Consider the following 13,879-nt stretch of genomic DNA (forward strand, 5'->3'; position numbering starts at 1 on the left):
AAAAAAAAAAAAAAAAAAAAAAAAAAAAAAGGACAATCGTATAAAAGGGAATATAATTTAAGGAGAGTAGGACGCTAGAAAGAGTGAGAAAAACGCAAACATGAGTGAAAACCTTTGGCATACACCGGAGAGTATATAGAGAGGCGTCAATCAGAAAGTAGAAAGTAGATCGTACCATGTCATTTCAAAGAACAGAAGAGAGGCATGAATGGCATTTCACATCATGCGGCACATAGTTATATTAGCCTGATGTTTGGGCGCGGGCGCGGGTGCAGACGCAAGGAAGGAAATCCTGGACCATAGGCATCGCAATAGGCCGTCCATGATTCTAGACGTATACGTATTCTCGACAGCACTATGTATATCGAGAAATTGCCATTTCTAACAAATTGGCTTGAGAGTGAACAACTCATTGCTCCTTACGCCACGTGTTGGCGCCTGTGTTGGTCCCTGATGGTGGAGGGGATGGCAGGGGCGTGACTGGCGAGGAGGAAAGGGGTATCGCAGTTGTGAGGGGTCTAGGAGAGCTGATAGAAAAGGACCTATCATCATCACCTCTCTGCCTCTGCCCGGACGATATCTGGACCCCGTCCTTTTCGCTCTCCCTTTCCCCAGGCGAACACAGACCATCCTCGTCTTTCCTCGGGCTGATCGAGACCTGTATCGTGGTAGTTTTCGACGAGGTATCCGGCGACTTGAGCTCCTGATTATGTTGCGTTTGTCCGGGGTGTTCCACAGTGTCAGCGGCTTCCGCGGCGGTTATCGAGCTTTGGCGGGAAAGTGTCTCGCCTCCGTAGTGGAATGGGGGGAAAAGGTTTGGGAATAGCATGGAAAGTGGCGTGCGGAGCATGGGCAGGCATGCGCAAATTATAGAGGTGTTGGCCTCGACCAGCGCCCACAGCAAAGCGCTAACTGTGTCTGTACTCCGGTCATGGGCTTTTGAGCCGCCGATAATGGTTGTCATGCGTATTATTGATATTATGCAGACGCTGTTTTGTGGGAAGTGGCGGTTAGAAATACTAATAATGATATGTCTTTCTTTTATCTCGGTTTTCCCTGGATGAACCAAAAGGGGAAATAGTAAAAAGGAGTTTATGCTCACAATATTCCCAGAGCAAAAATGCCCATTAAGGCATATTTCTGTCGGGGAGGAAGACGTAATCTATGAATTACCGGCATAGGAAGAAGAAGAGTGACAATATCGCTGCTTGATGTTGAAATTGCATTTGCAAACCAATGAGCTGTAATGTTTATGCATTTGCCTGGGATTGCCATGTCGAAGTTTTTCTCGACGGGTCTGCATTCGAGAAGGTTTGCCACGACAGAGGCGATGAAGTAGAGAACGACAAATGTGAAGACGATGTTGACTGAAATTTGAAATTTGCGCGTGGCGAAGAGGCGCCGGTATAGGAGGAGAATCGACATTTTACTGAAATTCAAGGTGAATTTGTAGCCGAGTTGCACGGCCCAAAACAACTAGATAGTCTATTTGTTAACTCTACTCTTATTCCATTTCATTTTCAAACCCTTCATTTGGATCCGAACTTGTGAAATTAAAAGCTCACCTTCATAGATACCATCTGCTCATATGTTGTCAGCTCATCCCACGGTTTCCCGTAGCCGTAAGCAATACCTAGCATCAGGTTAGTGTCCATTGATCTTATGAAGGCCATCCGCGCATAATTGACGCCTACCAACAAGCGGGAAAGTATTCATTGCAATGCAACAAATCTATCCATTAAAATCAATCAGCATTCGAATGGTTGAGATTTCTCTGTGGTAGGCAACGCAACGACAGCAGTATAGTAGAGAACGCCAGTTTGGAATAGAGGATCGGTAGCACAGACGAAAAAAGAGCCCTGTACTTACTATAGCAGCAATAATACAATAATCGTCCCATACCAAAACTCTAGCCAACTTTAGGCGGAAGTAGATACGATTGACGACCAGGAGGATAGCGATACTGGGCAGCAGGAGAAGCGGAACGACAACATTGGTCATCCCGGCGTGGAATGTCTGATCCCGCCGAGTGAGCTCATGAAGCTCACTTAGGGGAGCCATTCCGACGTAGCTGGAGTCTGGAATGGATGCTCCTTATATAAATGGTGAGCGGCGAGAGGTCGGGGATAGGGGGAGGTTTGTACCACGAGCGACCAATGGCTTTGACAAACTGCGGATGATGAGCGGACAAGAGGGAAAGCAGAACGTGTAAAAATCCTGCACGAACAATACGGGTCTTCTCAAGTTGCTCACAGTTGCGATGCCAATTACCTCACATCAAACAATAAGAGGTATATATAATAGGGAGATAGTTGCTACGGCCAGAAGGGTTAAGTGAGGAGGGCGGAATGGATGGCTGCTTAAGCAACACTGGAGTAACGTAACCGTCAAAACACAACGCTCAATGCTTGCTATGGCTGGGTGGAAACCACGACAGTGAAGATGCAAGAACTGACAGAGAAGATAGAAAAACACACAAATAGAGCTTGAATTAGCCGCGGATGCCGCCGAACTCGACGAGCGAAGGAGATCAAAGCGACCTTATATAGAAGGCTGCTGAAGAGGCTTCACCATTCCTAGCAGCAATGCTAGGCTCCGGGTGTCAGATGCACCATTAGACGCCATACCGTGGAGCAAGGGCATGTAATGTACATCATTATGTGTGAATGTGCAGAATGAAAAGACCGTGCAGAAAAGGTCTCAGAAAAGGGATAATAATACTGACATCGTCTTCAACGACGCAAACGACCTGCAACGTCCGCAGGAGATCCAAAATCCGATATATATATACATATATATATAATCGCACACCAGCCATAACCATGTCCCTCCCTCTTTTTTCCCCTTTAATCATGAATGAACCGAAAAAAATAAAAATGAAAAAAGAAAAGAAAAGAAAGGGAGGGAGGGGGAGAGAATAGAGCAACCACACAGCCCATCGTCCAAAACAAGGACCAGTCACTTCCATAATTCACCATGTAATCCGTAGGCTGCGAACGATCGCCTCCTCTCCAACAGCTTGGGCGAACCAGAAAATCACCCGTTCACTGGCAGTTGACAGATTGACAGATTGACAGCAGTCCGGATCCCGGAGAAAGAACAGGGAGACCCATGATTGAACGAACATGTCGAAACAAAAAGAAAAGAAAGAATAAAAACCAAGCTTTAGCCACTGTTCCGCCTGCCCACTGTTCTGTCAACGAGACAGGCAAGAATTATGTCAGTCTATACAGCGGTGCCATGGACGCTGGACGGAAAAGGGTGTCACCGTGAATGGATCGACCATTTCAGTAGAACGCCGCCGGAAAGCCAGTCTGGTCATTGCGCATTCTTTCTGGAATCCTGGGCGCCCGTTTCTTAGGAAACCCCACAGCGCCCGCAGAATCTAGTTGCTGCTTCCTGGATGATATAAAAATAAATAAGTGCTATGAACATGCACGTATGAATATGCACGTATGGGGGATGGCTTGGGAATATATCAAATGTGGGGACATATCCGGCGTCCGCTTCCTGATGTCCCGCTCAGAAAAATGGGCAAGAAGTAAATGCTACTGAGTATGGGACGGCAACTATCTGACTAAGAAACGAGTCTGCCTGCCTGATTGCCTGTTACTTGGGAGGCATTTAATTCTGCCTGGATAGAATGTGCTGCACAAAGAAAGGCAACAGGCAGACATGCACGAGCAGAACAGGATGAAAGATGCGGATTGGCAAGGGGACGCAGGCAAATCAATCATCTGCTTTGTTGACAGAACAAAGAGGTGAGCTTTTTGGAAATATAGAGATTTCATTGGTTTGTTGGTAGCAAGGCTCCATGGAGAGGTCAAGGCAGCTCGTAACAATTTGGAAATGATAGACGTCCGTCGAAGTGGCCTAAAAGAGAATCCGGTGGAGTTGGCCAAGTGGGTCTTGTCCAGCTAAGGTTAAGCACAGAAATTAAGCTTATTTGTGGCAGCGGGACTCCACTCCACCAAGATGTTCTTCGATGTGATCAACATTACATTACATATATCTGCCAGACTACCCTGGGTACCTCTTCAATATCAAAACGAAAGAACCACTACACCGAGCACCCGATGCGAGTTATCCATATCTCGATCCCCATCATGGGGAATAAGAATCATGGCCACACAGTTCTACCAGGCCTCCAGCCAATTTCCACACATCATTTGAAAGGCACAGCTCAAAACAGGACCCCCCTGTATAACATCACCCTCCCACTGACTTAGCAATTTTGACCCAGCAATTTATGAATAGAACAAAGTATATTTCGACCATGTCTGGATATTATGCGTTATATGTATATACACAAGTTAACCAAAGCTGAAAATCAGAGAGCATTGATGTACAGTGCATACATACATGGCACATGAGCTACGTATACCACACGGCGCACCGTGAGCCCCTTTTCTGGGCGTCTTTGTCTTCATCATGCTGGGCCGTTGTGATCATTGAGATTTTCTCGAACAAGCCGCTTAAGAGGATCGATATGATATCGCAGAATAGACCACATCTCAATCAGGAACAAAAGATGTACACTCGAAACCAACCATTTGCTGACCGCAGTCCTTCAGGTTCCAGATATGGGGACCACCCAATGGTAACACTAAGCAAGTCCGTAGGGCTTCCAGCCAGAACGGCGTAATTGGACTTCTAAACATCCAAAATATCCAAGACCTGCTCTTCTTTAGGAAATGACTTCTCCAGCATATCTATCTTGCGGCTCAACCTTGACGCGTTCGCAGAAAAAGAATAAATATCACAGTGTGTAACGACAAAGCTCTCCCTTTCCCAGCGAGATCCTCCCGTCCTGCTCTATTTCACTTCCAGTAACTCGCAAGCACCCAAAGCAAACCCAACACGACTATCCCAACAGCAATCTTCCCTCCCCTCCGCTCCCCCTCCACCAAATACCCCCGCCCCCCAACCATCGTACTCATTACTCCATAAACCCCGGCAAGCGGCCAAATGGTCCACACCCACCCCGTTAGACGCCCCAGCAGGCCCCCTTCCCCCTGCCCTGCCGCCTGCCCCTGCTTCTTAACCCTAACCTTCTCATAAACGTCCGGCAAATAAGTGGCTCCATACTTCTCGCGCAGGCCCTCATACCACTGCCGATCGTAGATATCCCAAAACTCCTCCTCCGTGTAATACGTGTGCGCGTAGAGCCACTTTGTCCCGCGCAGCGCGCGCACCTTCTGTTCGATTGCGCGATTAACCTTGACGAAGGCGGCCGTCGTGGACGGGCCAGGACACCAAAGGCCGACGTTTATTTGCATTTCGTCGGACTGTGGCGCCGCCGCCGCCGACGACGACGAAGATTCCGACGCCGAATGTAGTACCCACTTCGGATGCATTGAGCCAAAATCCGTTCCCTGCCCCCGCCCCCGCTCCCTCCTCTGTAGCCGCAGCGGACACAGCCAGAGCGGGAAACACTCCCCAACCCGATCCCCCACCCCTTCCTCCCGGCGGACAAACTCCACAAACTCCTCCGCGGCCGCACCATGCGGCAGCGCCAGGTCCTGGATGATATACCTCTGCGCAAAGCCGCTGCGGTGCAGGGCGTGGTACATGACTCTGGTATGCATGAAGCCGTCGAGGAGCCAGCGCATGGACGCCGTGAAGGGCACGCGGAAGTATTTGAACGCGTAGAACCCGGTCCAGAAGGCGCCGCGGTCGTAGCGGAAGAGGTAGTCTGTCAGCGGGACTGTTTCGATGATGATGGGGCCCGCTGCCGTCGTCGTCGTCGTCGACGGCGGCTGCGGCTGCGGCGGTGGTGATTTCGCCACTACTTCCTCCGCATGGAGATAGAACCACGGGTCGTGCGCGCGCGTGAAGCGCTGGATGCGCCCGTCGGGCGCGGTGATGGCATCCGTCAGCCGGCCCGCGACCACCACGCCCCTATCGGCGCTGAAGAGGATGGCGTCGACGTAGTCCACCTCGCCGGGCGGGCGGGCGGCCTGGGCCCGCACGGTCTCGACGGCGTCGTGCACGCTGGACACAGGCCAGTATGAAACCTCGACGAAGGCGCGCGCGTCGATGAGCTGCAGCTCGAGCAGGGTGGTGATGCCCAGCGTGCCCATCGTGCCCGCGGCGCCGTGGAAGAGATCCTCCGCGTCCGCGTCCCCTGCGAGCTGCTTCCCACTTCCACTTCCCACACCAGCTGCTGCTGCTGCTGCTGCTGATGATGATGATGAAGAAGAAGAGGAGGAGGCAACAACAACGGCCCCATCCCCCTTGACAACCTCCACCCACCGCACCGTCTCATGAAACATCCCATACCGAAACGAGCTGCTCTCCCCGCCCATCCCCGCAAACCCGCCACCGACCGTAATGCCCGGAAACTCCATGACGACCGGCGGCACCAGCCCCGCCTCCAGCGTCGCCGCCACGAGCGCATCCATGGGCACGTTCGGCTCGACGAGCGCGGTGCGGGCGAGCCGGTCGATGCGCAGCACGCGGTTGAGTGAGCTAGTGTCGACGAGCCGGTCGCGCTGGAAGGAGGTGGGGCGGGTGGTGTTTGTGGAGCCGTGGTAGATGCGGAAGGGGGTGCGGGTGGAGTGGAAGCGGCGGACTTGGGCGGAGATGGCGGCGACGGCGGCGTTGTGCTCGTCCATTTTCTTTGTTATTGTCGTTGTATACGTTTTTATATAGAATCTTTTCTCTTTTCCCTTTTCTCTTTTCTTTTATTTTATTTTATTTTATTTTTTTTATTTTATTTTATTTTTTTTTGCCGTCTACTTTCTATTTATTTTAAATACCTTCAGGACCATTGGTAATATCCATGGATATGCGGCGGAACGTTCGTCGTTCGTCAGGGTGTCGTCAAGCTTCCCCTGCTAGAGGATACCTTGGAGGCACGATTAAGACACAAACAACTCAGCCCCAGACGCAGGCGGCAGTCCCTCCCAGCTCACTTGCAACCGAAGTAAAGAACTAGTTAATGTACAGCTGAAATCAGCTCCGATTATTATGTAGTGCTGTTCTGTTCAATGCCAGCCATTCCCGCGGCCAGGGCGATAACTGGTAACATAACATGGAGAAAAGGGACAGAAATGACGGCATACACCCCCGCAAGAAAGCTAACCTAGGTATTATTACGCAAACACTTACCCAGATGCCCAGTTAAAGGTGGAACAAGCAAAACAAAGCAAAGCAAATCAAACCAGAGTTTTCGTGCATTAAGTTAAAGCAGCCAAACCAGCCAAGCGAGCAAGAGGCCACCAGCAGCAGCCTTCAAGATTCGCTGCCATTATAATCATTACATGGTCTCATCAATACGGAGTAGAGGAGGATTGCTGATGTTCACCATATTCCATAGCATAAGCAATATCAATAAAATGCATTGAACTCAAAATAGACTAGTTATATAGTACATGGCATCCTACTTAGCAAAAAACCAATAATAATAATAATCAAAAACGTAATCAGTAAAAAAAAAGAGAAAATAAACAGTAAAGGAAAAAGGAGCTTCTATATATAATATAGTAGAGGCCCCCCCACGCAGGTAACTAAAGATCATATAACAAAAACCAAAATACTCGCTCGATAAAAATCAAAAAAGTCAAAACGCAACAAACAAACAAAACATAAGCTCGCATCAATGACAAAAGAAATACAAAAAAAAAACAGAAAAAAAATAGCTACGTGCCCTGGATTAGTAGTAGTAGTGCTCAAAACATCACAAAACAAAGGCGACCGAAACTATTATGCACACACGGATGGCAATTTGGATTTGGGAGAGGAGAAGGACTTGGGAGATATAGGGAAAAAAAAGACTTAACACAAAAAACATAACCGCACGCGAAAAAAGCAAGGTGGGATAGATGGGTAATAATAGGTAAGGTAAGTAGGTAGGTAGGTAGGTATGGTAGATGGTAGGTAGATGGGGAGGAGATTCGGGCTGACCGCTTTGACTCTAAAATAGAACGTGACTCGGACGAAACATAAAAAAGATCGAGGAAATGGAAAAAAGCAAAAATTTAACAAACGAGTGTGGGTTTCTCCATAACCAATATGGACGAATAGTTGGGATAAGATCGAAGCAAGTAAGAGAGGGGAGGGAGGAGTAGGGGGAAATGGGGCAATGAATGACTCTGAGCAACGATTGACAAGAAGACAAAAAAGCAGTGTTATCAGCTGAATGAAGCAACAAAACACTGCACGACCACGAAACAAAAAGGCTAGCAATACCAGATTAATGCAAAAAATTGCCGAAGATGATGATCAATGGAGGTATCAAGGCAAAAAAAAAAAAAAAAAAAAAAAAAAGGCGTATATATAAGAAGAGAAGAAAGGGGGATAAAAAAAACACTAAAAATTAAAGGGTTCTCGGAGAGGGATGAGCAAAAAGGGGGGAGAGATAGAAACACGCAGGACCAGCCGGTGTAAACATGCTGTCTATGCCAACAGCCCATCAACAAAGTAAAACCAACCAGACCGGACTCCTGGGTGCTCTCTTTAAAAAATAAATAGATAAAGGGATCAGTATGGAAGAAGACTCAAAAACAAAAAAGACGCAGAAACACGCAACAAAACCAGAAAATAAAAAAAAATGAAGTAAAAAAGTCCCAATAACGGGGGGTAAGGAACGGGCAAATCCGTGGAGAATGCAGTGAGATGCTTTGGAAATCTGATCACCCAAATACAAATAAGACGTCTAGTTTCCGATGCGAAAAACACCTTACCAACCTCCGTTTGCCTTACCCTTACCTGTCCCCGAAACCTTTTCCACAGTTCCCGTATATAAAATGTCTCCCAATGGTTTCACAAAACATAACGAACAATGCGATTTAAAGAAAGCGAGAACAAAGAAAAAAAGTGGTCGAAAAATTTGTAGATTCGCGAGCGGTTGCTATGCCACTTCTGAATCTAAAAACCCGTGCCAAAAAAAAAAAATAAAAATAAAAATAAAAATAAAAATAAAAATAAAAAATAAAAAAATAAAAAAATAAAAAATAATTCGTGCAAGTATAGAGTCCGAGAATCCGGTGAACACCGCAGTGCCCACCGGAAGTATAAGGAAAGGAAGTCCAAAAAGGTAATTAAAACAGCGGTATGCGGTTGGATATATGCACGAATAAAACCGAGAGTTAAAATGAGCAAAACGAGGGTAAAGAAGTCCGAAGAGTCAGTTCGGTCGGCGTCGATTAATATGCTGTTCCAACACTTGCAAGGCCTTGTGTGGGCATGGGGTCCAGTGTGTGTTCCGAACTGCTGGTCACCATTGAATCCTCATATCCCACCAAAGCCTGCGAGTGAAGCTTGAATGACTCGCCCATGAGCTTGGTGATCCTGTTGAAGCAAGTAATTAGCAACTGCCACGTTAAAAACCAAGGGATAAAAATTAAAAACCCGAACTTACCCCCAAACGACTACGCCGTCCAGTATGTTGCCCCACACACGGGCGACCGTAGAGCTGAGATTCGACCCGCAGGCATCAACAGCATCATCATCGAAGAGATTCCGCACTTTGTTGTAGATAGCCATCTCAGCTTCAGTGGCCTGTTCGTCGTCATGTTCCAGACGGTAGAGCCAAAGGCTTAGAATCACCATCATATCCAAACCACAGAGAGGGTGTTCCACACTCCAATTAGTTGCGGAAGTTTTCGCAACCCAATTGATGCCTTGAATGGCAGCTATTTCAATGCATTCAAAGCATTGTTGGATGACCTTGTTCATCTCTTGGGATCGTTTGACTTTCTCACGGGCGACAGTCATGGCAGCGGCAACTTCGTAGGACGAATGGTATCGAAGGGCCTCTTGTATCGACTTCAAATCAACTTCAAGTCGAGCACGAGTATTCCGATAAACAGCCATTGAATTGAAGATTAGCGGGTGGCTGTTTTGCGGGGTACTGAGTGGAGGAGCGATCGTTTCAGGTTCACACAGCTCAAGCGAGCTCTCCCAAGTTTCGATCGCAAGTCGTAGCCTAAATTCGGTTACAACATCTTGAAGAGCCTGGAAGCTGCGTTTGTGGGACCAGACTTGGAGGAAAAGAGCATTGATCATTACGCGAGTAGCAAATGCGCTGTATCTTAAGGATTCGCCACGGAAAAGGCTATCATGGGCTTCTCGGACTGTGACAGGAGGCGAGGCTGAGTTCAGGCTTCGGCGCCACGCATCTTCATTCGATATCTCGAGGTTCCACATTGACTCTGAAGAGGGAAGCTCCAAGGATTCAATCTCATCGAAGCTAATAGCTGGTGTATGATTGAACGTAAGTGTCAGCATTCCGAAGAAGATATACACAGCGTAGTAAGTTCGTCGGCAACCTTCATCCTCGATCCATTGCTCGCGGGTTGGTCGTGCGCCTTCTCGAGCATCTATACGAAGTTTCAACTGGTAACGATTACCCGCAACCATCTAGATAAAGAACGATTAGCAAAAACAAACAACGAAGATTAGTAGGGAGGGGGGAAGAAAGAAAGTAGCTTTACATTAGCAAGCAGACTCTTGATCGAACAGGTCCATTCTAGACCTTTCGGATCACCACTCCAGCTCTCGAAGATCATATTCAACAGAGTGCTTTGCATTGCCCAGAGGGGACATTTTCTCGAATCGAAATTCTCTTTATGTTGCAGGAACTGATTAACAAGAACCTTTGATCCAATATGAAGCATGAAGGCATGCTCGCGTTCAAAAGTGTATAGGGCGCCAATGGACAGCACAGCAAGAAGCAATGGCGGCGAAACCTTGGATGGAGAGAAGGACTCCTGATGCAGGAACGGTAGATGATGATGATAGAGATTGAAATACGTAGTCAAATACCGATTTAGAGCAGCTGTTGACGGTAGTTGGAAGGTATCAGGGAGAGAACCAACGGCGTCATTACTCTTGACATGTTCAATAATCGCATCTCGCTCAGCGTCGTTTGCAATTTGGGGAGATCTGGGTTGCTTTAAGGGTTGGCTTGGACCAGGCGATCGACGATAGTTTACCGGGGACAAGGGGCCAGTCATCGAAGGGAACGGTGAAAGAGCATTGGGCGTCGAGTTGCCCGAAACCGGGAGAGAGTTGACCAGCGAATGTAATGCAGGTGTCAGGCCGTCGGTACCCATGGCATGTCTGTCGAGAGAGGATCTGTGGTGATGGTTGCGATTGGAGTCTTGGGATGTGAGGCTTGACGATATCGAATGCGACTTGATATCTGGCGTCGACATGAAAGCATCCCAGGGCATCTGGGGCAAGGTCGCGTTACCGGACAGATATGCAACGGAAGGCTCGAGAATGACGGCACGATCGGGGGAAAAGGTATCGCGACTATCGTCACCATGGTTTTGGTTGGTGGCTGCCGCAGCGGCCTTGTGTTGGAAGTCTGTCATTAACATCGCAGCAGTTTCAATGTCAACCATACCGTCGCTGCTTGCCTCAATCTGTCCCAGAGCGGCAGGGTCTATTGTGATGGACGGCTTCGATGGAGCATTTGATGTTGTTGACGCTTTTTGTCCACCACGTCGACGGCCCTCCGTTACAAGCGGAATACCCCCATCCTTAGCATGGACTGTTCGGTCATGTCGAAGGAGCAGATCCCTTCGAACAAAGGTGCTCCGACATTTTAAGCATTTGAAAGGTCGTTCTTTGGTATCTGCGTGGGTGATATATTGTCAGTTTATTTCCGATATATTAAGCTGCACTAGGCAGGCGAGGGTCCGGGTAAAGATATAGGATATTGAAGCATGATAAGGATTGAGAGTGTGTCCTTAAGAAGAACAAAGAATAGGTTCAGTTGCGGTGGAAGGAACCCCGACACCGTTGTTCCCGAAAGGGGAAAAAAACACACGAAAAAAAGGGAGCGCAAGCTGCCTCAGATATGCCAGACAGAACAAGAATATTAAAAAAAAAAAAAAAAAAAACCCCAACGTACGTGATCGTTCATGGCGACTGCGATGTTCACTTCTGCTGAAAGCACGATTGCAGAACTGGCACTTAAATTTCTTCTCTGGAGCAGCCGTAGCTTTCTTCGCTGGCGGGTTACTACTCGAGGCGGTGGGGGCCATGGCTCTGATTCTTTTTCTCTTCTCAACAGAGCGTATATGAAAAGGGCAGGACGACGGCGGCAGAGGAGGCGGAGGCGGGAGGATGGATATATGGATATTAAAGGCAGGACGAGAGGGACGGGAGGTCTACCGGTCGTTCTGCGCTTTCACACCGTGTCTGGAGCGGGCGGGATGGTAATAGAGGGGGGGATGGTAGAGATTGTCGGAAACCAATCATTCCTTGGGGTCTGCACTGCGGGAGAAAAAATATATATATATTCGAATTCGATAGGATAGCGAGTGGAATAAGTATGATGATGGGTTTGCTTTGTTGGGTTTTAAGGATAGATAATGAATAAATAAATATAAAAGTAAAATAAAATAAAATAAAGAATAATCAAATAACCGACGGGTCCAGCCACGGGCTGATTTTGTCCCCGATGATGAGAGAAGCGGAGGGAGAACCAGAAGAAAGCAAAGTCAGAATAAGAGTGAGGAGTTTTTCTCGATTTCCTTTTTTTTATGGGTTTAGTTTCTCAGATGTTGAAATCGAGAGCAGTAAAATGCAGCAAAAGACACGCGGATGATGATGATGATGGGGGAGGAGGGGGAAGGGGGAAGGGAGGGGGGTTAAGGTAAATATAAATTATGGGCAACACCAGCAATAAGATGCAAAGGGGTGGTGGTAGGGAGGAAGTGATATATAGCGAAATATCGGAGGGGAAGATATGTTGAATGGAGACAGGAACAGATAGATGGAGTATGGGGAAAGGAGGGGAGGAGGAGGGGGATAATGGAGAATGGAAAGAAGAAGAAGAAGAAAAGAAGAAGACGAGAAAAGAGGAGAGGAAGAGGAAGGGCCAAAAATAATAATAATAATAATAATAATAATAATAATAATAATTTAATATCGACTGGACCAAGGCGCGGGAATGTGGGCGAGAGAGCCGTGGAAGTCGTGGCTGCAAGGCATTTGATGGGCAACAAAAACGGAGAGGGAGCAAACAACCACCACCATACCATACTCCTCCATACTCCGTACTGTAACACGTACTATCTATCAACGAGGGGCTTCGCGTCTCCTCCTTCTTTCAGTCTTTCTTTCTTTCTTTCACTTTTGCCAGCGCAGTCAGCCAGCCAAAGTAAAAAAAAAAAGGGGTGGGGGAGCAGCCATTGGCGTGTGTGAATGTGCTACTGCCACTGCCCAGACCACCAACCGCCACGACCCGACCGCCTTCCAACCACCCCCGCCGCCGGCCCCGCGCCGCCGCCATTTTGCCAGGTCGATGGCTACAATGCCTGCGCGACACAACACACACACAACAATCCCTGGACAAACCGCCCCATACCGTACTATTACGCGGCGTAGGTATGGTATTATTCTTTGCGGGCTGTTTAAAAAGTATTTTAAATATAATGTCATACCATACATACATGGATAGGATAACATGCACTCCCGTTATGGGAAATGGATCATCCCTTTCAAAGACTATCACAGCCCGCAAGCATCACTTCCCACGAATTAAATACCCACGCTAGCCCTGGCCCCACAACGCTTGCGCACTCCAGCTGTTTCGGCTCCCCGGGGCCTTCTGCCACGGCCCAGTCCAGAATAGGGCATAGGCGTCCTTTGAGGCAGGCCCCCCCAGTCCCCGTTTGGGGGCACAGCGGACAGCGATTTGAAAGCCACAGGCCCGCATTTGGGATCGGGTTGGTACTGTACGGAGTACCGAGTAACATTGGAAAACTGCCTTGGTATGATATTCTTGCTTCCTTACCGATTTATTAATTATTTCCACTCACCGACGACCACCGCACAATACACACACGTATCTTGAACCCCTCAACCACCAAGGCAGTTAAAATAATAATAATAATAATAATAACTTAGAAGGAGGGGA

The 13,879-nt window shown here is 48.0% G+C and overlaps 3 protein-coding genes across 3 annotated transcripts; all 3 read right to left on the bottom strand.

The window, feature by feature from the left end:
• Positions 1-7: 7 nt before the first annotated feature.
• On the bottom strand, positions 8-3,846 carry BDBG_02698 (uncharacterized protein). Its single transcript, XM_031720914.1, has 5 exons — positions 1,870-3,846; positions 1,695-1,731; positions 1,566-1,633; positions 1,103-1,476; positions 8-989 (listed from the first exon to the last, which is right to left on the bottom strand). Exons 1-5 carry the CDS (start codon positions 2,059-2,061, stop codon positions 410-412), a joined length of 1,251 nt encoding a protein of 416 aa, XP_031577261.1. The 5' UTR covers positions 2,062-3,846; the 3' UTR covers positions 8-409.
• Positions 3,847-3,888: 42 nt separating this feature from the next.
• On the bottom strand, positions 3,889-8,264 carry BDBG_02700 (FAD binding domain-containing protein). Its single transcript, XM_002626477.2, has one exon. The coding sequence runs from the start codon at positions 6,615-6,617 to the stop codon at positions 4,821-4,823; it is 1,797 nt and encodes a 598-aa protein (XP_002626523.1). The 5' UTR covers positions 6,618-8,264; the 3' UTR covers positions 3,889-4,820.
• Positions 8,265-9,149: 885 nt separating this feature from the next.
• On the bottom strand, positions 9,150-11,999 carry BDBG_02701 (C2H2 finger domain-containing protein; the record flags this gene model as incomplete). Its single annotated transcript, XM_031720915.1, has 4 exons — positions 9,150-9,294; positions 9,365-10,365; positions 10,440-11,587; positions 11,867-11,999. The coding sequence occupies 4 exons, from the start codon at positions 11,997-11,999 to the stop codon at positions 9,150-9,152; spliced, it is 2,427 nt and encodes an 808-aa protein (XP_031577262.1).
• Positions 12,000-13,879: the final 1,880 nt, after the last annotated feature.

The sequence above is a fragment of the Blastomyces gilchristii genome, assembly GCF_000003855.2.
Source record: "Blastomyces gilchristii SLH14081 genomic scaffold supercont1.4, whole genome shotgun sequence".
NCBI lineage: Eukaryota > Fungi > Ascomycota > Eurotiomycetes > Onygenales > Ajellomycetaceae > Blastomyces > Blastomyces gilchristii.

Excerpts from the sequence above, each read along its gene's own strand:
- BDBG_02698 (XM_031720914.1), bottom strand. The coding sequence starts at position 2,061 with ATGGCTCCCCTAAGTGAGCTTCATGAGCTCACTCGGCGGGATCAGACA. Across the intron at positions 1,634-1,694 it reads GAATACTTTCCCGCTTGTTG|GTATTGCTTACGGCTACGGG; the intron begins GTAGGCGTCAAT and ends ACCTGATGCTAG. Across the intron at positions 1,477-1,565 it reads AGCAGATGGTATCTATGAAG|TTGTTTTGGGCCGTGCAACT; the intron begins GTGAGCTTTTAA and ends TAGACTATCTAG.
- BDBG_02700 (XM_002626477.2), bottom strand. The coding sequence starts at position 6,617 with ATGGACGAGCACAACGCCGCCGTCGCCGCCATCTCCGCCCAAGTCCGC.